At 40.6% G+C, this 23,710-nt stretch overlaps 1 protein-coding gene across 9 annotated transcripts in view; it reads right to left on the reverse strand.

Annotated features, from left to right (window-relative positions):
• Positions 1 to 6: 6 nt before the first annotated feature.
• Positions 7 to 23,710, reverse strand: part of PPP4R1 (protein phosphatase 4 regulatory subunit 1) — a 60,364-nt gene continuing 36,660 nt past the window's right edge. For 8 of the 9 annotated variants that reach the window (XM_036092483.2, XM_078060599.1, XM_036092484.2 and 5 more), the window contains 10 exons: positions 17,511 to 18,034; positions 13,531 to 13,703; positions 12,093 to 12,188; positions 10,023 to 10,208; positions 8,117 to 8,278; positions 5,492 to 5,592; positions 2,669 to 2,789; positions 2,446 to 2,580; positions 1,866 to 2,007; positions 7 to 960 (listed from right to left, as the gene is read on the reverse strand). In XM_036092483.2, coding sequence (XP_035948376.2) covers positions 797 to 960; positions 1,866 to 2,007; positions 2,446 to 2,580; positions 2,669 to 2,789; positions 5,492 to 5,592; positions 8,117 to 8,278; positions 10,023 to 10,208; positions 12,093 to 12,188; positions 13,531 to 13,703; positions 17,511 to 18,034 — 1,804 coding nt within the window. In that variant the 3' untranslated portion in view covers positions 7 to 796. Of the gene's footprint in view, positions 961 to 1,865; positions 2,008 to 2,445; positions 2,581 to 2,668; positions 2,790 to 5,491; positions 5,593 to 8,116; positions 8,279 to 10,022; positions 10,209 to 12,092; positions 12,189 to 13,530; positions 13,704 to 17,510; positions 18,035 to 23,710 lie in introns of those variants that run through there. The other variant, XR_013443384.1, reaches the window with a different exon arrangement.

Below are 23,710 nucleotides of genomic sequence, written 5' to 3' on the forward strand. Positions count from 1 at the left end.
GAGAGTGGTCACAGGTATGTACAGCGTGGGAAGGAAAGCTGCACCTAGAGCCGATCATGATCAAGTTAAAAACACCTGACATACAGCACACGTGCCAATAAACTCCTTCAGGTCATGACCAGCATGAAGAAAATCAGGACATAGATACTCAGCCAACGTTCTGTAAATGTGCACAGCAATATGCTGCATTTAAGAGTTAAAATCAGATTCTACTTTAGTGTTAGCATCAAGCCCTTAGGAGAACCCCTCCCCCCCAAATCTCCTTTCGCATTTACACACGCCAGAAACTATTCACACTTAGGGCTGGGCTGGGCAGCTGGCCACAGAACCAACAGGTCCTTGCCTGCGTGGGGACAGTGCGGGCTAATACTGAAGATCTCTTTACATCCTGGCTCACAGCCGCCTTCTGGCTGCCACTCCATCTATCTGTCGTTAAAGAAAACCAGGAGGAAAGCAATGCAGGTCTCTGGGAATCTCCTCCCTTCCATAAGGAAAATACTCTGCCAATTCAAGTTTCATTCAGTCAGGAAGACAGAAGGATTTAAGGCTTCGGTGACAATTATAATCCTCTGAGAAATTATTTTCCCTTAAAGTCAAGATAAGATAATAGTGTTTACTGTACTTTCTCTTGACTCTTAAAATCCCTGGTATCAGTGTAGGCAACTTGCACCTGCAATTGAGTCTGCAAGAGAGGAAGGTCTCTCCTCCTCCCAGAGGCTGTCCTAGATCACACGTGTGGGGCACTTGTCAGCCCTTGGCTCCCGAGGAAGCAGGAGGACAGTGAGGTTCCAGCTTTCTAGTAGGTTGAGGAAGCTGTGCTCATGGCATCGTCAGAGATTTTGGTATTAGCAGGGTGGATGCTTGCAAAATACTTGACATCACTGTCCCGATCCATCTGAAGAGCCACGATGGTCTGTTCCACGGCTTCCTGATGACAGCCGGCAGAGGTTAAGAAATATTCTGGAGACGCAAAGTGCAGATTACAAATAAAATTAGTTTAACAATTTAGTTTTATCAGGTACAAGTATACGAACTTCTCAGTCATAAAGTATAAACACAAGCTACGTTGAATTATAAACGGTAATCTGAATTGATTTGTGTGATATGAAAAAAATCCCCAAACATAAGAGAATTAGATTTATCTTGATTATTTTTAGAACAGACTAAATGGTAGCGAAGCTAATAAATACATTAAAACTTATACTTGCGATAGCTATTAATTCACTCAGTAAAAACACCCCAAATACCAATCACACATGACTAAAAACCAGTCTTCTCTAGCCATTTCCTTGTAATTGCTATTAAAACGATAAATGAATTCTAAAGGAGAAAAAAGCAGTATTCATTTACCCATATTCTTAGACGTCTATTACAAACCTTTCTGTGCTTCGTTCACGAGTTCATGCATTAAATGATATTAGGTATTTTGGGGGGATGACAATAAATAAAACAAGCTAAATCTTGAGCAGCTTATTAGGATGTGCAGCAGAGCAAGTAGTAGGGGGCGTCTGTCTTCTGCGTAAAGAATGAAGAGGAGGACACACAAACATGCCTCCTGGCCTAGAACATCAGTAACGCACGTCATGCGGGGCAAACCGAAGGCAAGAGTTTTTCCTCCCGTCTTAAGTGACTATCCAATCTCTCAAACTAAGTCTGCAATTATAAAAGAAATGCCCCTGGGGCAGAAAGGCGAACATGTCCCTGTCCTCCAATCTGTGTCCTCTCTTAGGGGGAACCCCCATTAACAACTCACAGATCTTCTCCTATCACATTATGTTTGTGGACATACAACACTTCTCCCTCCATGCAGTCTACACGCCTCCTCCCCGCCACATACGGTTTTCCTAACAGAGCCACCCACCCACCTTTCTCTAGTAGAGTTTGTCTTAATGTCTTTGCGAGCAGCACTCGAACATTTGGAACCCTATCATTCGCCAAGGTTAGCAGATGTGGCATCAGATGCACGGCGAACTGGTCCATGGGAAGGCAATCGTCCTCAATGACAGTCTGGGGAAGACAAACAGCTGCTTTACATTTGCCAAGTTAGTCTACCAAACCAGAATACCGGCGAACATTATCTTTTAATAACAACCGAAGTACTCCAGATTTTAGTTACTTTTTAAACCAATATTCCAGACACTTGGGAACTCAAAACTAAGATGACATAATTTTAAGTCCCTACAGTTTTTTAATGGTTCCACTGAGTCCTGGAGTGTGCAGTGTGCACAGTCACATGCATTTATACACGTACCATGGACCCCGAGCACCCCCTAGTGGATGGCTGTGGGATGAGCCAGGCAGGCACCTACTCTAGGGAACAGGTGATCCTATGAAGAGCCAGATGCAAAACTCTGTTCCTTAAGGATAAGAAAGAGGGTGTCGAAAGGCAAAGAGCGGAAGAAGAAACGAAGCTTCACAGATAGAAATGGGTAAGTCTTTATTTACCTGGCAGACAAAGACAAAGGCTTGCCGACCAGACCACTTGGGACATCTACCAAAGTTTTCTACAAGCTCATTGATGAGGTCCACTCCAAACGTGGGGGGTGTCGCCATGTGCAGCTTCTTCACCATCTCACTGACCTAGGAGGGGGAACACAGAGAAGTGAGGAGTTCTAGGATCTTCTTGAATAGTGTACAGTTCTAAAATTGTAAAAATTTTAACACATACCAACTTGTAGGAAATCCAACGAACAGAAGAAACTTTATCTGCACATAGATTCAGAGCAATGGGACGTAAATAGTCATAAACATCTCTGGGACTATATAATTCTAGAAGTAAAATCAGCTGTCTATAAAAGTGAATTATAAAAATAAAAATATAATTAAAATTTTAAAATAAATGAAAATAGGTTAATCATCTGAGTAATTTGTAATACTGGATACTATTTGTAAGATGAACACATGCAAAGACTAGTGATTAACGTGGTCTCTCATGCATAGAGCTCTCTCTAGTCTGTATGTATCTGGAAATGCATTTAAACACTATGCAAGTTCAAGAAGTATCTCTTCCCCTCAGAACGTAAGGAAAACAAATGTAGAATTTTGTGTCCACAGGGACTGAGACAGAGCAATGCATTTCCTACTATGTTCAACTGGGACATGAAACACATTTTTTCCACAGTAACTGTTCAGAATGCTAAGAAAATTCCATCTACAAATCAGTTTCCTAGAAGTTCTAGCAATATTAGGTAGCCTGAAGTGTATCTGTCAAGGCTCTGAGCAGCTTCTAAGGGAATGAATGATACGTTTATTAGGGATAACAGAAATGAAGAGGTCCTCTAGTGACTGTTCCTATTACATCTGGGAAGACCTGAAGACTGACCGTGTCCACCAGTCTACTTTGAGTAGACACAACAATGCCCTTGAAAAAATACCTCTGATACGAATGAGATTTTTGTCTTTCAGATTTTATGTTTAAGACTATTTACATTCGTAATCAGTAGGGAGTAAACCAAAAGCATGAATATACATAACAATGACCCATGTGCTTGTACATATATATAAAATACTCAGAGATGAGAGGCACATTTATCGATTCCATTTTCTGACACTGCGAACTTTCTTGCTGGCCTCCCCTGGGTGCACACCACATGAGAAAGTCTGGGGTCAGGAAAGCAAACCAGAGAGAGGCTGTGATTCAGCAGGCAGGAAATGAGTGACACATCCTGGGAGACAGGCATAAAGCCCCACACACTCCCCTGGGCCCTTCTCTTTACTGAGCCTGAGCCTTACGGTGCTGACAGAAGGGCAGCAAAGCCCGTTCACCCATGGGCATAGGCAAACACACTGCAGCGGGGGGCAGAAGAGAAGAACTCTCTCCCAGAGAGGGGGGCAGCAAACCTTGAGCAAAGACCCTACACTGATAACAACAGAAGTCTCCTCCTGCTGAGGAGGGGCAGGAACCTCTGCCCAACATGGACCACAGATACAAGGCAGAGACTGGATGCTACAGGGATAAGGGAAGACTCTGAGAAAGCCCAGGGACCCAGGGCCTCCCAGAGACTGAGGCTGAACCGAAATAACAGATTCTCCCCTTTCCCAGCACAAGCCTACCATGTCCTAACAACGGTCTACAGCTGGGGGAGGGGAAGAGACCCCCCTGGTTTACAAGGCTGCACGAGAGCTGCAAGCTGAGGGTGGAACACAAACACAGGAGGAAGCCCCCCGGCACCCCGGCTCCCACCCTCAGCAAAAGGCACCGGCAAGCCATGGTGAGAGGCAGCAAAGCTTACTGGGCACTGAAGGCAATCAGAGCAACAGCAAAGCCCAAACCCAGCTTGCTCCTGATTAGATGGACCCAACCCTCCACACTAACGGCAGAAGAGATGTGCCTATTTTCAGTCAAAAACCTGGCAAGCCAGAACTCAGTGAAGTGAACCTTTAACGTACAAAGAAAACAACCAAGACTGTCAGTCCCAATTCTATACCCAGCAAAGATATCTTTTAAAAATGCAAGTGAGGTCTGGAATCCAGAATACATAAAGAACTCTTACAACTCAACCCAATTTAAGACAAACAGCCAATTAAAAAATGGGCAATGGACTTGCATAGACATTTCCCTGGATTATATATAAATGGTCAACAAGCATATGAAAAGGTGTTCACCACCACCAGTCATTAAGGAAATGCAGATCAAGATCACCACAAAACACTGCTTCGCAATCACTATAATGATGGCTATAATTTGTTAAAAAAAGGAAAACACCAAGTGTTGGGGAGGATGTGGTGAAACTGGAATCCCTGTACATTGCTCATGGGAATGTAAAATGGTAGAACTGTTGTGGAAAATAGTTTGGTGGCTCCTCAACAAATTAAACAGAATTATCAAAAAATCCATCAAATCCACCACAAAATAAGTGAAGATAGGTGTTCAAGGAAAAACTTGTACATGAATGTTCATAACAGCACCAGTCACATCAACCTAAAATGTACAAACAACCCAAACATGCACCGAGGCATGAATGAATTTTAAAAAGTGGTATACAACGGAGTATTAGTCATAAAAAGTAATAAAGTTCTGACGTATGTTACAACATGAATGAATCTTGAAAACATGCTAAGTCAAGAGACAAAAGGCCACATGTTATAAAATTCCACTTATATGATATGTTCAGAATAGGCAAACCCACAGAGGGTAAAGTAATGGTTGCTAGAAGTTGAGGGCACAGAGGGATGAGGAATGACTGTGAAAGGGCATGGTGTTCCTTTTGGGAGGATGGAATGTTCTAAACTAGATAATGGTAATGGTTGCACAACACTATGAGTGTACTAAATCTTACCACAGTAAGAAAAAAAAGGGCGAAATAGGTTTAAAAAAAAAAAAAAGCTGAGAAAATTCACTGCTGGCAAGACCTGCACTTCAAGAAATGTTTTATAGAACACCAGACAGAAACTTGTATCTACACAAAGTAATGAACAAATCCCAGAAAGGTAAAGATGAAGTAAGTAAATACCCCTCCAAAACATAGTCCAATAAACGGTTAGAACTTACTCAGCCAGTTCAGCTCGAAAGCGCCAATTTCTACTATTATCTGTCACCAAAAACTCCTGAAGTTGATAGAGATATTCTCTTCTTTTGTCAATATGAAGAAGCTGAAGTGACAAAATAAAAATATTCGCTAAGATATAGGCATTATTACTCTTACTAGACTGCTTGAAAACAACTATAATATAGTTAATTCTTCTGAGAACAGATAGTTCTCAGATTGTTTTAAAATTGACGTTAAGGTCATTTTCCCCGATAATCCCATTTACCTTCAAGAGTCTTATCCTTTTTTGAAATATTTGTTCCTTGAGCCATACGTGACCTCCTCTGAACCCTACAGTACCTTGGTCACAGATATATGGCAGGACTAACCCGCTATGTTCATAGGACACCCTTGTTACTGTGAACTCTTTGAAGACAGTAACGTGCTCTTACTTACACATGTGAGCCCAGTGCCTGGCACCGTGATGGCACATGGCAGGTGCTCAATAAATATTTGTTGAGTGAAAAAACATTTATCCCAATAATTGCTCTATAGCCATTTTAAAGGAGGTTTATGGTCAGCAAGGGGGGAAAACCCTAAAATTTGATATAAACAGAAGCAAACAAACCTAACTGTATATCAGTTAAGAATCACGCAGAAAAAAAGTACTCTGACTATACATGTTCATGGGGTATGTTCTAAAGGACAAAGTGCTGAAGGAAATCTTGAACGTTTTTTTGGTTGAGTTGATGTTAGAATTAATATTGGTGGAGTAATTCTGAAACTCCATGTATGCTGTGGAACTGAGTGAACGACTGAGTATGTTCAGATTAAGAACAGAGTTTTTACCGTGAGAGAAAAGAAAAAATAGGAAGTGGAAAAAGGAAAGGAAACGGTGTGGGACTGGAAGCTGAGTTATCAGTATGAACTCAGTAATTAAAAAAAAAAAAAAACCCAAACCAAAAAACCGCTCCCAGCTCCTGTCCCCCGAGAAGGCAGAAAGGAGATGACCCCCCCAGGGAGCAGGGGCACATCCAGGGCCTGGGGCGTGGTTCTAACTACCGCTCTCCACCAGAAAACAGCTGACTCGGGGCTGGGGCAGAGAAAGGAGAAGGTGGGGTAGAAGGAAGTAAGGCTGTGCTTAACGTGAGGGGACAGATCAAAGGGGCCCAGGAGGTGGCTTTCAGGGGTTCCTGTTAGCCAAACTGATGCTCAGAACCAAGGACAGAAATGGATTACACTGAATAGAAAAAATTCCAGAGTTCACACTTAACACTAAAAAAAACTCCCATGAAGGGGGAGGGAAAGAAGGAAAATATTAGCTTTACATGAGAATGCCAACTAATAAATGGAGAAGGAATTATAAAAACAGAAAATTGGTATTTTACAACCAACACAGTAACACCAGATTGAGGCAAGAACCGTGTGTAGACACACGGATACAAAAGCTCTGGGTGAAAGACTCGGCGGGGGGGGGAAGGTGTTCAGAGTTTGCAAGTATCGTCCCCCAAGTAATCACTAATCAGGAAGGTGAGAGGTCGTTTTACAACGGAGGGAGCGAGCCGACGCCACCATGATCACGTGGCCGGGGTCACACTGCCAGTGACGCGGGGATGGTGCACACACAGGCGACGTGCCTGCCACGCAAACCCGCGACCTGAATCTCACTGTGTAGCCGCCCTCAGACTGAGGGGCATCTGCAAAGCAACCAGCTTGGCCTCTTCAAAGATGCCGATGACATTAAAGACACAAGTTAGGAAACTGTTCTAGATCTAAGAGGGCTAAAGAGATGCGATATTCACATTCAATATGCAATTCCTGATTGAATTCTGAACTGGGGGGCAGGGGAAGCTACACCGGCACACTAATGGGACGGGCTGACAAATTTCAGTATGATCTGTATAAAATATACTAACACAGTACCAATGCTTTTTCAAAGTAGGATTATATTACTTCTGTACCTCAAAACTTCAAACTACAAGAGCCAATTTCAAGGTTAAAGTCTAAGAAACAATAGTCCAGGACTAACAAGTTGTAAGATCACAGCTGTTCACCTCCAAGACCAGAGATCCATAACATCTCCTAAGATAAGGACTTCTAAAATATCACATAAAGCCTCCAAACTTAAATGTTCATGGAATTTTTGTACATATATTTAATTCAATAATTTTGAAAAAAAAAAGTGCTTGTAATCATGATCTAACAGTGTTTAAAAATGAAATTTAGGGGCGCCTCGGTGGCTCAGTCGGTTAAGCAGCTGCCTTCGGCTCAAGTCATAATCCCGGGGTCCTGGGACTGAGCCCTGCATCGGGCTCCCTGTGCGGCGAGGAGCCTGCTTCTCCCTCTCCCTCTGTCTGCTGCTCCCCCTACTTGTGCTCTGTCAATAAATAAAATCTTTAAAAATAAATAAGTAAAATTGAAATTTAGTGTAATTATTTTAAAATTAAAAATTCAAAGGACACCAGCAAAAGTGATCAGAATGGGACTCTTTTTTTTTTTTTTTTTTTTTAAGTTACATCTTACTATCAGCTCATGGCTACATTTTCTTACGTAGAACATATGGAAACTTAATCTTGGTGGGAACAGAAAACCAAAACTTCTACAGTGGAACTTTAGTCTGTTTTTATGCAGAAAAATTTAAAAGTTACCTTCAGAAAATCATGCAAATGTTTAAGAACACCTATCCTGACTTCGTCGAGGTCTTTTAAAAATCCATTGAAGATTGGAACCAGATCTGCAGCTGTCAGCTGATCTCCAAGAATAACTGCAAGCTCGTGGATGGAGAAGGCTAATGTTCTTCGAACCTTCCACTGCAGAGATAAAGATGACTGCGTTCGTAAGTGAAGCACACAGTACCAAGTGCTTTACCTCTCAGCTGGTGTATGAAGCCTAACTTAGATCTAAATGTTACCAATCTCAAACAATTAAATCGGAACAGAAGTAATGATAAGAATAGACACTCAGCTTTAAATGCCTGCTATGTCTCAAAAACTGGCAGAGAAATTTCAAAGCCCTGCACGGTGCGTATTATTCTTTCATTTACAAAGGGAAAAAAACTTGGAAATCACTAAGAGCATAGTCTTTGTAGTTCTCTGAACACTGGATGCCCGATTTACAGATGTCCCACATCCATCAAAGGCTGGGTAGTATCATCCTTGCTCGACTGTTCCCCTTCTGATTCTTGTACAGTCTATCTTATGGTTAAAAAAACAATAATGAAACTTGTTTTTAAGGAACTGGCAATTAAGGAAATGTAAGAACAGGAAAATGTAGGAAAGTTTACATTAAAAACATCTTTTTCTTCATGTTGCTTTAGTTTAAAATTTTTTACTTTGTTACTTAGCTTAAAACACTCTACTTGCCGAGAAGCCATTTACAGCAAGGGTTTTATCCTCAATCCCAAACACTAGACCCTATTCTTGAAATAAAATTTTATACCCACATTCAACATATCAAGCAGGTGAAGGCAGAGCTGTTCTGATGGAGGGTAGGGGAGAGGGGGGATAGAGGCAAGAAGCCCTGCCCATCCAGGGCCTTCCTAGTCACCAGGGGCCCTGAGGTGCACACCCCACAGGAACCTTGAAAGGCCTGTGTAATGAAGATGGAAAACCACCAATGTGGAGGATACTGCACTCTGCAGAGTGGTTCTTTGTAGTCCCCTGCCCAGTTCTACTGGTGAAGAAGTGTGCGAACACAGGATAAATTCACTTCACCCAGACCCTGTTCCTAACCTCATAGGTCAGAGAAGGAACTTAAACTATGTTCTCTCAAGATTATTTCCAACTCCTACCTTGCTTAGTCAACAGCACAAATTCCTTGAAAAATGCAGTAATTACTAACACATTTAAGGGAAAATGATTCATATCTCAGTATAAATTAGTCTAACCAGACTGCTTTCTTAAAAACCAAAGGATTAATTTCACCAAAGAGATTTTGTGGAACGGGGGCAAAATTTTGGTGTATGACATAGAAACCAGACTTAATGGCAGGGGAAGTTAAGTCAACCAGATCTAGGGAAAGAGCCACAAAATCACACAGATATCCAGACAAGATGACCTAGGGTCAACGTTTCACATTTTCTTTTCTTTCAGAGGGATGGTGTTGGTAGTGTGTAGGTCTGAAGAGCATGCCCATGTGCACACGCGCAAGCGCACACACACATGCACGCACACAAACGTACACACACACCTTCCCCCACCTTGACTGCAACACTCACTGAACCAGGGCCCAGAGTTCAGCAGTGCTAATGCTACTACAGTTCTATTTAAGTTTTAAGAAAATAAAAAGCATTTATAACACTGTGTCTAGAATCAATCTACGCATAAACTTCAGACAATAACATATTTGTAAGTTAGGAACTTAGGCATGTCAAATGCAATGATAATTTCCAAACGGTGGAACTTGGGACCATACAAAAAGCAAGCTCTTTGGTATTACTTTCAAGCTCTTCTGCACATGATTTCCTGTAATACCAAGTATTTTCTGGAACATGAACAGAAACCCTCCTAGGTTGTGAAGGGCACATCACTGTGCCGTCCATCCACACTCACTCACCTGCATGTCTGACGCGAGCGTCTCGTAGGTCTCTCTCAGGCAGTGCCAGTTCTGCCTGCCCAGGGTCAGGGCCACGCCGGGAAGGCTGTATGCACAGTGCTTAGCGATCTCCGTGTCGACCGTCTGTGCACGAGACGGGTCAGTCATAGATAAATACTGATCTAACAGAGCCTGAGGCACAACATCCTGAGGGAGAGACACACACGGCAGGGATTCATTTTAGCAGTCTAGGCATAAATTGAGTAAACTTATTTTTAAATAGATGAAGAATTTAACATAGCATCTCAACAAGCAGAGAAAAACCCAGTTTCACAGTTTCAGGGATTTACTGAGAAGAGGTAGGAAAAACATGCTAAGGAAAAAATATATATAAATAAAAGAAGCCACTCCAGAAGAAAAATGGTAAGATCTTAAAACAGAATACAGCTTAGAAGATGATTGGAACTGATTAGTAAATTGAAGAGATGCATCAACAGTAAGACCAGCACCTCTCAACGCTGGCAAGGATGGTCAAGGCTGACGTAATCTGGTGAATGTGATAAAACGGGCAGACTATCACCAACCTGGATTTTATAAAAACAACACCCACCTTTTGATGGAAATTGAGCAATTACCTATAAAAATTTAGTGAATAAACACCTAACCGTTCATATAAATGTGAGGAAAAGAATTACATAACACAGCTCTGGAAGAACATACAAAAGAAACAAAACTGGTTGCTTTGGGGAAAGCCAAATGGATGCTGGAGGAGAAAACTGGAGAAGGAAGTATCACCGAATGCCTCTGTACCTTTTGAATTCTGAACTATATAAACTTATCTATTTATAAAAAATGAACTAAAATTGAAATAAATTCATTAAGAGAATGAGACCATCTGTTTTTATGAACTTGAAAATACATCTGCAATGTAAGTGTTAAAAAGCATGTTTACAACACTGTGAATACTAATTCCATTTTTAATAAAGAGAGCAAAAAGAAAAACATATACCATTTGACCTAGGAAACCCCCACATAATCACCATGAACACGGCACCGCATGTAAGGTCCCAGGACTGAACCTGGAGGCATCATAAGGAACTTGGGAAGGTAGTTCTCAAGACAGAGGCCACACTGCAGGGACATGGTGCTGCTACGGTGGGCACGGGCGGTAAGCATATGGGAAGAGCAACACACACACAGAGGCAAGGTACGAACGATCATACTCCAAATATTCCATAAAGCATATTTTCCCACATTTAAAATTTCTGAAACTGGAGTGTAACTTGCCACTGATGGCACTTTATATGGCTTTGGGACACTTTTTTATACTTTCATCTCTGAAATTGAACTGTATCTTGTAATTCTTGGCAAATCAGGCACCATGAAATACCTAGGTATGATGGCATGCTTCTGTCTTTGACAGACAAAAAGGGGTACGTATGCATGTTTCTGTACCCATAAAATGTTTATAAAGAAATATACGGGGCGCCTGGGTGGCTCAGTTAGATAAGTGTCCGACTCTTGATTTCGGCTCAGGTCGTGATCTCAGTCATGAGATCGAGGCCCACGTCAAGCTCTGCTCTGGGTGAGGAGCCTGCTTAAGATTCTCTTTCCCTCTGCCCCTCCCCCTCTTGCTCTCGGAAGGAAGGAAGGAAGGAGTTGTGATCTGTGGTTACTCTGAAGAATGTGATCACAGGTGTGAGAAGAGGAAGATTTCTGCTTGTATTCTACTCTATTTGAATTTTCTTTTTTTTTTTTTTTTTAATTTTATTTATTTATTTGACAGAGAGAGATAGCAAGAGCAGGATCACAAGCAGGGGGAGTGGGAGAGGGAGAGCAGGCTTCCCACGGAGCAGGGAGCCCGATGCAGGGCTCGATCCCAGGACCCTGGGATCATGACCTGAGCTGAAGGCAGCCGCTTAACGACTGAGCCACCCAGGCGCCCCGCTATTTGAATTTTCTTATCTTAAGTATGATATACTAGTCTTATTTTTAAAAAGCTCACTGTAAGGAGGACCAAATTCAGTGGGAAATGGGTTTCGAAGAGGAATTAACAAGACCCTCACCACACAGAGACTTGTTGTCACTTACTTGTACTTTGGATCTCCTCTCCTCATCAGGGCTAAAACTACTGTTGGTGCTCAAGTCCGAATCATTATGAATATAGCGAAGGGCAGAGTCCATATTCTGTTAGGAAAAAATATTTACGTGAAGAACTATCCCTTCTGTAAGTGTCCTTCACTTAAACCATCTTCCTAAGTTACTTACCTTTCAAGACTACCCGGAGATATAAATACACATAAATTCTTCAAGCTTTTAAAAGCTTATGAACATGCCTAAGACCTCATAAATCCCCCCACACCCCCGACTTGAGACAAACTTGCAGAATAGGTTGCTAAACATATGAAAATGAATTCCAGAATAAACTCATTAAACTATGTAAATTCAGAAGTAATTTTGAAATGGTTCCAATATCTAAAATTAGCTTACTTATAAGATAGTGTTATTATGTTATAGAGGGTGCTTTTGGTCAATGTTTTAGAGGCCATGGGATGTCCTATGTAGTTTTTCTTCTACTGTTGGCTATTTCTAATTTCACAAATATACTTTTTTACCAGCTTCAAAAAAAACTCCAAAACAAACAAAACACCTTCTAAAATGCAGAGATATCATAGCATTCGAATCTCCAATGATGACAGGTGGCCAGGGTTTCATTCTGAAGCATGGGTATTATATAAGATTTCTAACTCTACCAGCTGTCACCTAACAAAAAACAAAACAGAAATCCACTAACGCTCCATCCCTGGTGTGTATGCAGGCACTCTGCCCTGGTGTGTATGCAGGCACTCTGCCCTGAGCTTATCACTCAAGCCGCTCTGATCTGTGACCGGCTGCTTCTGGCAACCAGTGGTGCTATTCCTTCCCCGTGTTTCTCTAAATAAGGGTAAGAAATACCGATCCCACATGATGCTGGCTGGGGGCGGGGGGTGCGGTAGGAAACCGGGGAAGGATCACACAGAACAGCTCCAAGTACACAGCGAAGATGATGCTAGTAACAGTACCCACCCTCACACTCCAGAGTCCAGATAATGCCACTGGCCCTCCGCAACATGGCCTCAAGTCCCGATCTTCTGCTCAGAATACTGTGTTGCTTGCTGCAGTGAAATGGTCCGATCAGAAACAAAGCACCTCTCCAAAAAGAAAAGGGAAGAGTTAATTATTCTTGATAAAGGGCTTTGTTTCCAGTAAGACTATTTCACTGCAGTGAGCTACGTTAACACGTTGAGGCTACTCAAATGGTCATGTAGACAGGACTGGGATTTACATTTCCAAGCATTGCACATGACACTCATGTCACAAAGACAGGATGTGGTGACAAGTACTTTTACTTTATGCTGAAGAGAGAGCTGACGAAATCAGCAACAGACAGAATGTACTAATTAGGAAGTGATTAGCTACAACTATTCCCCCAACAAGACTTCTGATTGGAACTATTTTCACTGGATAAACACTTTACTGAGTGCATTACCTCAACAGCATCGCTGATTAAAGGCACGGAGGCGTCGTGATTTATTTTACAGTTTGGTAGCTCATTTACACCCAGCTCATCTTGCACATCACTTCTGTTTTCTGCATCACTGGCCTCCTCGCGAGCGTCCAGCCTGGAAGCGCGCAGCGCGGCGGACAGCACGTCCACTTGCGCTGTGGGCGGAACAGAGAAAGGGCGTGTGAGCGGCAAAATCGACAACCTGCCTGCAAGTTTCTCCTCCGTTTGCACTAGAGGTTATCAATGAAATGCATACTGTTTTGACACTGCCATCAAAAAGCTGAAAAAAAAAAACTACTGTGGTAAATCATTAGTCCTTCGAGAGAAAAAGTAGAAAACTAATATGCTTTCATGAGATTAAAAATGCTTATCCACTACTGTACATTATTCTGCGTTAGTATGAAAGAGAAATGCTATCTAGTTTTGGAGATACCTCCAGTTTATTAAAAGGAGTCAATTTCAGTGTAAGTTAACTATGTTTTGGTAATGCATGAATCGAACTGACAAGGCTTACTTACTAAGCTATTTTAGCAGAAGAGCAGTCACACAAACCCTGCCAACATAAAACAATGGTAATTACAAAGATTTTTGTTGCAGTTACATTTCAACATCTCATATCTCATTCCAGTTTATTTTCCTCTAATTCCTTTTGAAAATGAAATTAATGACTCGGACACCCCCACGTGTGTGCTGTCTTGCTTGCAAGCAAACCAAAACGACAAATTACCAAGCAGTGATTCTTAAATCTGGCAAATGTTTTATTACCAGTCTAAGTTTTGCGTTACACCTTCTTTATAAAAGTGATTCAAAACTAAAATAAGGCATTCTTCCTTCTCCCAAACAATTGAGACATGCAGCGAGAAAATTGCTTAGTTATGCTTGTTCAAGTAACAATCCACCTGGATGCTCAAAATATAAAAATTCATCAATTTTAACTTCGAAATTAATTAGTACAAAGATCAGAAAGTGTGTCCCCACTCCACTTAAAGATTATAAAAAAAAGCAATTCTAGTACTTTCATTAAGACAGCCTATTACGGGGCTGCAGCATTTATGAAACTCAAGCCCAAGCACATTGGGCCCCTGGCAATGGAGATACAGGAGACATACGGGATGAGCTTCTATTCTATTAGGTCATTAGCTGCTCAGTTAAGTAAGTAAATTGAAGGTGTTTAATCATAAAAAGTTACTCATGAAAAGTATGCTCCTTCTTTTGAGAACTCCAGTTGCAATTTGTACTAATCCTTTTAATCAGTTTAGGCCCCGTTCTGGAATCTTTTTAAGTTTTCAAAACAAAATCAAAATAGTACTAAAGGAGACTGCACAATACATAAAGGTTAAAATGTTTTGTCCCACATAAAATGCACGGGGTGTGAGAAAAAGAGCCCTAACGCATTTTAATTGTTTCCCAGGAAGTAATTAATCAAAAGCCTTTCACAGAAAATGCCTTACATGAGTCATTTCTCTCTAAATGGACTACATATTTCTCTTTGTCTACTTTAATGTTTGTACATTCATAAAAGTTTAAATGAGTTACACTGTGAAGTTACCTTCCTCAAAAAACTGATATATAAAGATCATCAAGACAGAGCCCAGTGCTGACTCCTGAGGAAACCTGATGCCTCAACTCTCCAGCCAGAGAATGAAGTAGAATCTAATGCCGGGCTAAATGCTGAAATTTCAGCAGGATACACCACCACAAAAAAGTTAAGAAAACTGAACACACGGGTTTTCAGCAAAATCTGCATTTTACTTAAAATACAGACTGAAATCCCAGGAACCAGGGCTGGTTTAATCATAGACTTGTGAAGAAACACAGTCCCCAGTGACTCAGGCTCAGAAGTAGGGACAACGTAGAAACTTTGAATTTTACTCCTTCCCTGAAGAAGCTGGTACAGTTAAACTAAAACTTCATAATAATCTCTCACTCCTCCACACAACATACTGGTGGTTAGTCACCAATTCCTAACAATTTATTGATTTCAACAAAGGAACAATATGATTTTTTCTGACCACGGCTACCAAAATGGCCCAAATTCTTCCACTGGGCCTAAACTGGGTAGAAATCTAGATTTTGTGAGCTTGGGCATTTTTTCCTTTTGTAGTCTATGAGTCTAGCTATAGTAAACCAAGGTGGCATCAGTAATGCTACTCAGTCATAGAGTTCAATCCTGAATCGCTTGGTGACCCCAAATGCCAGAGATTTTGAAACTGCCCTAGACAAAGCCAGAAAAACCTCAAATTCCCTAGGTAAGTATTCTAGAAAAGAAGGTCTCTTACACCTTCTTCATGTTTTCCTACTTCCCTCTTTGGCCTTCCATGTAGGGTTATGTTTCTGTTCTATGACTGAGAAAGGGCTTTCTTTTTCTGACAAGAATATCTTCCTAGTCGCTGGAAACACTTAAATTTTTTTGACCAAAAATCCACAGAGAGAAAACCCCACAAATGCTTTGACAAAGGGAAGTGTTAAATTTAGCAAGACTGTGAAGCAAAGGTCACCTTATAAGCAGCAACCCCAGCCTTGTTACGGCTTCCCAACAATGCCCACTAACGGCAAGCAACGAGGGGAAGGCCAAGGGACACAGGCCTGGGAGCGCCGAAACTCCACTTGAGCATTCCCTGGGCAGTGCTGCTTTACCATTTTACAGGCCAGCTGACAAGAAAAAATTAACACATGCAACATAACTAGTTCAAAAAGGTGGACATTTCCCAACAGTTTGTGGCTGCCCACAATCGCAGAATTAGAAATGAGGACACATCCAAAATTAAGGTATAGCCCTTCAAAACACCTTCTGACACTATGGAAAATCAAGGCATAGTTACTGAAGTTTAACACAAGTTGCACATGCCCTCAGATTTCAATGAAATAAAAAAAAATCAGGAATTCTGTAGCCTAAGAAGAAAATGCCCAACACTGCCCACCTACATTTTACTGCAGAACATCGGACGCATGGGCAGTTTATGTGCTAAGCATCACCCTTCTGTGCTCTTTGAGGCTGGGATTTTGGTCTGGTTTGTTGCTGCTCTATATTTAGTGCTTAGGAAAGGACCTGGCAGAAGAGCAGGTGCTCAGTAAGAAATGCTGAACAAATCAATGAATCAACACATATGTTATGAAAGGGTCATCAAGACGGACAGAAAGAACATTGCAACAGATTTCAATTACAGCAGGTGTAAGAGCTGAACTAGAAAGAATGGATTAAATCACAATATAGTATTTGTACTGAAATCGCTCACCTGCAGCCTATATATTCACAGTCCTATTTTAAGTGAAACAGCATTAGCCATTTTCTGAAACACAGTTGGATCCTCAAACTTGTATGTGTACATAGGTCTTTTTTAAAAGGCACGCTCTCACTTTTAGCTTATTTGTTAAAAAAATTTTTAACATAGCTTATTCAAATATTTCAATTACCGTTTGTTAAGTGCTCTGATGTGTCAGAGATCTAGCGGGTACTGGAATGCAGTGAGCGCTCCCAGAACAGCCCTAAAAAGCAATGTTTGAATGACTGTGTAAATGTCAAGGCGAGTGATCTGTAAATTAACAAATCTGTGTATGTATGCTACAGTTAGCAACAACAGTGATGAGTTCACCTAAACGAAACTTCCTAAGTATCAGATTAATTGTTATTTATCAAGACAAGAATACATGATGATGATGGTGAAAATAAATTTTTTTTTTTTTTTAAGATTTTATTTGACAGAGAGAGACACAGCGAGAGAAGGAACACAAGCAGGGGGAGTGGGAGAGGGAGAAGCAGGCTTCCCGCCAAGCAGGGAGCCCAATGCGGGGCTCGATCCCAGGACCCTGGGATCATGACCTGAGCTGAAGGCAGATGCTTAACGACTGAGCCACCCAGGCACCCCATGAAAATAAATTTTTAAAAGGCAATTTTTCTGGGAAAAGAGTCAGCAAATAATGTATCAGCTTTAGAGTAAAGAACTTGATAGACTCTTCCGTACCTTTAACATCTGGATCATCAATGTGCGGCTCTAGATTTTCTATCATTTCTTCAAGTTCCTTTCTGGTGGCCATAGTGATATTTGAAGAACCTGGTACGGTGACTTCAGAGGTTTCTTCTGGTCTCTCTGGGCTGAGAGTATTCCCAGAGCCCTGCTCAAGCTCTATATCTAGATCTATTTCAGGAAGAGGAGTCCTCCAGAAATGGAAGGAGTTGTACAATTCCTGATCTAAGAGAGCTGAATCTGGTGAACTGGCGCCACCTTCTGGCCGTAAGGCAGATTTGCAGTTAGCAGGCTTTTTATCATTCTCATTACTAGCTGCTTCCTGATGAGATTCTGAGGACAAAGTACAAAGTAAGGAGCTGTCCACTGGGACACTTATTTCACCTGGAGATTTCCTAGATGTTTCAGCATGATCTTCCACCATGTTTTCCAGTTTGACACTGGAATTACTAATACTGGGATCTGAAGAAACATCCTCTGGCCTGATCTGTACATCCTCTGGGACTTCTTGATTTCTGATCCTTTTATTGTTTCATTTGGGAAAAAAAAAATGAAAGTATAAAAATAATTACTGAAAAAACTCAATGAAAGACACTACATAAAGTATTTACACAAGTTCAGTATTAAAATTTACAGATTATCCATACAAATTGAGTATATACTGGTAATGCTTCTTTTTCCATCAGTTGTTCTGTGTTCAGAGATGTAAACATCTGTTAAGCATAAGTCTAGATATTAATGCATTACATGAGTTGGAAAAGGTAACACTGTAGAATCCCAGGATTCTTAAACTAAAGAAAAACTGTAGGAAGATAAATTCCTACAATGCACTTCAAAAATGATCTGTTTCTTAGGATTATGGTATTGCCACTGCTCCAATGATGTATTGAAAAGCTGAGAATTAAAACCTATTTGCTTTTATAAAAAAGAAAAGGAAAAAAAAAACCTCTGTACAGTATTAGAAAAGATCCTTATTTGCTATCTCACAAAATATTAAAATCCATTTCAGTGTAAATGAAGTTTATTTCTTCCACACTTTCCAGCTCTACTCCCAAAGGTTTTCCCAAAATAAAGTCATGACTTAATTGATAAGGACAGATGGCACAAGCTCCTAAATTAAAATCCACTGATTACCACCACCCATTATCTAAACTAAAACACTACAGTAAGTTTTAATGTTTATCCCCTATATTTTATTTGACTCCATTAAATTTAACAAACATATATTGAGCACCTACTAGGAGCCAGGGAACGAAGCCAGTATTGAGGATTCACATGTGAATGAGATGCAGGTCTGGTCAGGGAGATTAAATTAGAGGCAAACAGGAGAACCGAACATGTAAGCAAGTAACTGCCAGACAGAGTGGTAAGTACAGAAGTATGCACACGGAGCACAGGAGGCGGGATGGAGTTGAAATGAAAAGGCCTAGAGGAAAATGACAGGAGCGGTGTTTAGAAGAACCAGGAAATGTTTACGAGGCTAAGGGGAAGAACATGTATTCAAGGGAGAAAAGGCATATGCAAAGGCAGGAGTGACATAAAATGTGTAACACACTCTGCAAACAGCCGTGAGTTCCTTATGGCCAAGAGAAGGAAACAGTGGGTGACCAGGGTGAAAAACTTTGCCAGAACCACCGTACTCCATAACCAACACCTCTGGAATTGATCCTATGGGCTACATGGAATAAGGCAGGAATTAGGAGAATCGCATTTTTAGATGCGTTATTTTTGAGAGAGCATCCTGGAAGCGGGTTAGAAAATGGGGCAGAGGTGAGATAGGAGGCAGGAACTCCAGAAGGGCAGGGGGAGCCAGCGAGGACTTGGTGGATGAAGGCAGTGCGTCTGGGACTACGAAGAAGTAAACACATTCAAATGATGACAGGACCAGTAGGATCTGTTTACTTATTTACTGCATGCTGGAGATGGGAACCAAAGGGAGGAATCTGGAAAGACTGCCAAATTTCTGGCTAGCGCGACGGAACAAATCATGGTAGCACCAACTAAAAGTGGAAAACACAAGAACAGTGTAATGAGGAGGCTAATGAGTTCCGGTTTGGATAGGCTGAGTGCGGTACCTGGGTTGCATTCTGGGTGGGAATGTCCACGGGAAACCGGTCAGACACCAGGGACCGAGGTGGAGGTCATCAACTCAGAAGGACGTGTGCAGGGCTTAGATGGGCGCAAGGCAAGAAAGACGAATGGAAACACGAAAGACACACCAAGTAACAGAGTGAAGGCATTTTTCTCAGGATGCCTTAGAGAGAGAGGTCAGAAGAAATGTAGGAACTGCAGGCACGGGAGATGACGAAATCACTGATAGAGCACTGTCCTTCTAAGAAGAAAGAAGAACGTGAGCTCAAGAACAGAGGTGCACAGATTCAATGGGTCAAGACACACCTTTCATAAGAAACATGAGAGAGAAGTAAGGATGGGTGTGTAGGTAAATTTGAAAGTGAGTGTGGGAAAAAATTAAAGCTGCTCCCTGAAACAGTATGTGCCTTTAAATACACACAGTAAAAGGTACTAAACAGGAGGCTTACCAGGACTGAGCAAACGGAAGGTGACATTAACACCTGTGTAATATCCTAGTTAAGTAGCCACTGTACATGTTCCCATGAAATTACCAACTTCCCTCTGATTATGCTTTATCTCATGGTAATGTTTACACTATTTTCAAAAATATGTATTTTTAAAAACACATGATTATTTTAACAGATCTTGAAAAATATAGAAAAAATATGTAAGAAGTCATGTGAAAACATATCACACAATGATAGCATTTTACTTCTGGTGTTTCCCCTCGATTCTTAGGACTATAAAATAGACGGTGTGCACGCACAATAGAGTTGTTACACCTCTGGGAGAGCTGGGCCCCGAGTTCTCAGGTCCTTGTCCCAGTGCCAGCACTGCATTACCATAAACCTGTGAGTCTTTCAAGGCCCCCATGATTCCACATTTACTCCTTATTCATAAGGATGACAGACTGGCTTAGACAACCTTTAAGATTCCTTCCCTCTCCAAAACAGTTCTTGGAGCTAGTGCTGTTATGCCAAATAAATGTCTTCTATACAAATTACATATTTTCCAATCACGTGGTCCTTATGAAAAGACATTTTTTCTTTTGTTTTAAAGAATTTAGTGGGATAATTGGTAAAATTTGAATAAAGTCTCTAGTTTAGATGACAGTATTTTATATCTATGTTAATTTCTTAATTTGGTAATTGGACCATGGTTATGTATTAATGCCTGCATTCTGAGGAAGTACACAGTGAAATATTTAAGAAAGGTAAAAAGAGTATGTCTGAAACCTCAAACTATTTAGAAAAAAAGATCAGTAAAGCAAATATGGTAAAATGTTAACATCTGGAGAATCTGAAGGGCATATGGGATTCTTTGTGCTATTTTTGCAGTTTTTCTGATATGAAAACTAAATTTAAAAAATTATAGTAACAAGATACTGTTTGGTGGGAATGGAGACCAAATGGGTTAAAACTTGTAAGACTTCATTATCTGATAAATTAAAAAAAAACACTTGCATTTAAAATACACAAAAAGAACCTAATTAAAAGGCCATTCAGAGGGCACCTGGGTGGCTCAGTGGGTTAAGCGTCTGACTCTCAAGTACAGCTCAGGTCATGCTCTCAGGGTCACGAGATGGAGCCCCACCTTGGACTCAAGTCACACTGGGAATGTAGACTGCTTAAGATTTTCTCTCTCCCTTTGCCCCCCCCCCCCCCCCCCGCAAACAACAGCAGCAACAACAACAAAGGCCATTCAGTATGCAAAACTATCCCATGGGCCTGAAATTCCTTGATTACTATTCTCACCATGCCATTAAGATTAAACTTTAATATTCTTAGGGAAAAAAAAAAAGAATGGCTAAGTCATTCTATTTCTCTAACGTTATATTACTAGTCTGTCCAAACTTAGAACTCCTAGTATGGTTTCAAGGAGACAAAAAAATTTTCCCTACTGTTAAATTCTGGGAAGAATTACTACATGTATGAATAACAGTTGCTTCGAATTGTCAAAAATATAAATTATCTAAATACTGATTTTTCCAAGAGCTGGGAGCTAGTCAATGCAAGATCAAGCTGCTAAAAACTAAAATTCTGATATTCTTAGTTGTCAGATTTCCAAATGCTATTATAAAAGCAAAAATCATTTTGAAAGCTGAAAAGACCTCTGATTCTGCAAAATGAGAGAATTACCCCATCTCCTAAGAGATGCAGGTAACAAGAGCACCAGGGTGAGCCAGAAATTTCTCTAAAAGAACCTTAATTTTCCTTTAGTGTCTACGTAAGTTTCCTATTAATACTCTCCGAGTTCTGGACTAGAGACTCTGGGCCTAGAAAAAGAAGTACATGTATTTCAGGAGAAAATGACCTGTGGGACATCTGGTTAAAGCAGCACTATGTCCTGACATGAAAGCAAAGAACATAACATCTTTCCCGTACTGTGAATTAACTAAATGAAGTTTTCATATCACTGAAATACTTCCAAATTTGTACCAACAGCCATCAGTTTTACTTTCACGCAGCTGGCATTACACTAAGCTGACAAAAAGTGGCATAAGTGGTGTAGCTACTTAAGGCTTCTGAGATTAAAGCTTTCCTTACAATTCATTCAAGGTTTACTATTTGCCAGGCCCAGTGAAGGTGCTCTATACGCAGAAATTCAGAACTCGACTGCTACAGCAGCTGGACTAGCAGTCGGCTGGCCTAAGCATATACGCAAATACACAACTGAAAAGATACGGATCAGAAATCCGTGTTCATATTCCAGTGCTGACAGCCAAGATGCAAAAGCTCTGTATTTCCCAAAAAACTCAGGAAAAGATTCATGGAGGTAGTGAGTCTAGAGACAGCAAACACACTGACAATTCACTTTGTTAAATGGGTATGGATGGAACAGAACAGCTTCTTGAACAGAAAGCAGAGAGAACCAAAAGAACATAGTGTATTCAGAGAACAATATAATACAACAGTTGATCAACTAAGAAGAAAAGGGAATGCTTATTTTACATAATTTAAAAATGCAAATATGAATGTTTAACTCTGCTTCTGGAAGTAGCCTTTATTAACACCTTCCAAGAAGCATGAATAGCCTGATCTAGGGTGAAAGATAAATCTGGTATACAAAGTCAGAGGTTTAAAATCAATTAAGGCTTCAGAGAGTATTAAGTGACATTAAATGTTTCCAGGGTCAGATGAAACCATATAATAAATAGTAGTGGAAACAGACTGTCAAAAACTTGCTTACTTTGTAAGATATTTGTTTGAGAGATCTGAATTCTAGGAAAACTGAGAGGACCTTGACAACAGGAACCGAGTTCTCGATTTCTATCTATAGGAGCTGGTTCATAGTAGGTGCTCAATTAATTTCTGCATAATCAACCAATCTTAAATAACAAACAAATTTTAAGACAGCTTAGAACAAAAGTCAGTGCAGTATTTAAGAGAGGGTAAACAAACTAATGGTTCTGAGATTAATAATACATAAGACTATTTTTTTTGAAGTTAGGAAGTAAAACTACACAACAGTTTTAATGGTATTTAACACCACTCCTTCCTTAGCCAGAAATTCTCTCTTCCCTCCCCTCTACCATTAACACGACTCAATAAAGTCTAACAACATAGTGAAAATCCAATGTTACAAAGAGTACTGACTTGACATCAAGACATACCTCATTACAATGGAAGAGGAATTAAGGTTTGTAGGTAAAAGATAACTACCTTTAAATATCTCTTCCAGTAATGTCCTACACGGGCAGTCAGTACAACTACTGGCCATGGTAGCCACACCAACCATTTTTGTCAATAAAGTTTTATTGGAACACAGCCAAGCCCATCCACTTATGTGCGGTCCATGGCTGCTTTCACGCTGCAAAGGCAGAGTACAGCAGTTGTGGCAGAGACTGAAAATATTTATTATTTGGCCTTTCACAGAAAGTTTGCTGACCCCTGACCTATACAATTCTCTGTAAATTTATATTTTCACTTACTAGACTTTCTCCAGATTTAAAAATAAAGTTATGTAATAGTCTTCGCATTATTACGTAGTGAACAAGGTATGTTGACTTTAAAAATGAAAAACAGGTAACATTTCCCCCCATCATCATTTTTGTCAAACTCCTTGCAGCAGCTGTTTTTCAAAAGAACTGACAGAATTTGCTTGCTAGGAAGACAGGTTTATAG

The sequence above is a fragment of the Halichoerus grypus genome, chromosome 13 (assembly GCF_964656455.1).
Source record: "Halichoerus grypus chromosome 13, mHalGry1.hap1.1, whole genome shotgun sequence".
NCBI lineage: Eukaryota > Metazoa > Chordata > Mammalia > Carnivora > Phocidae > Halichoerus > Halichoerus grypus.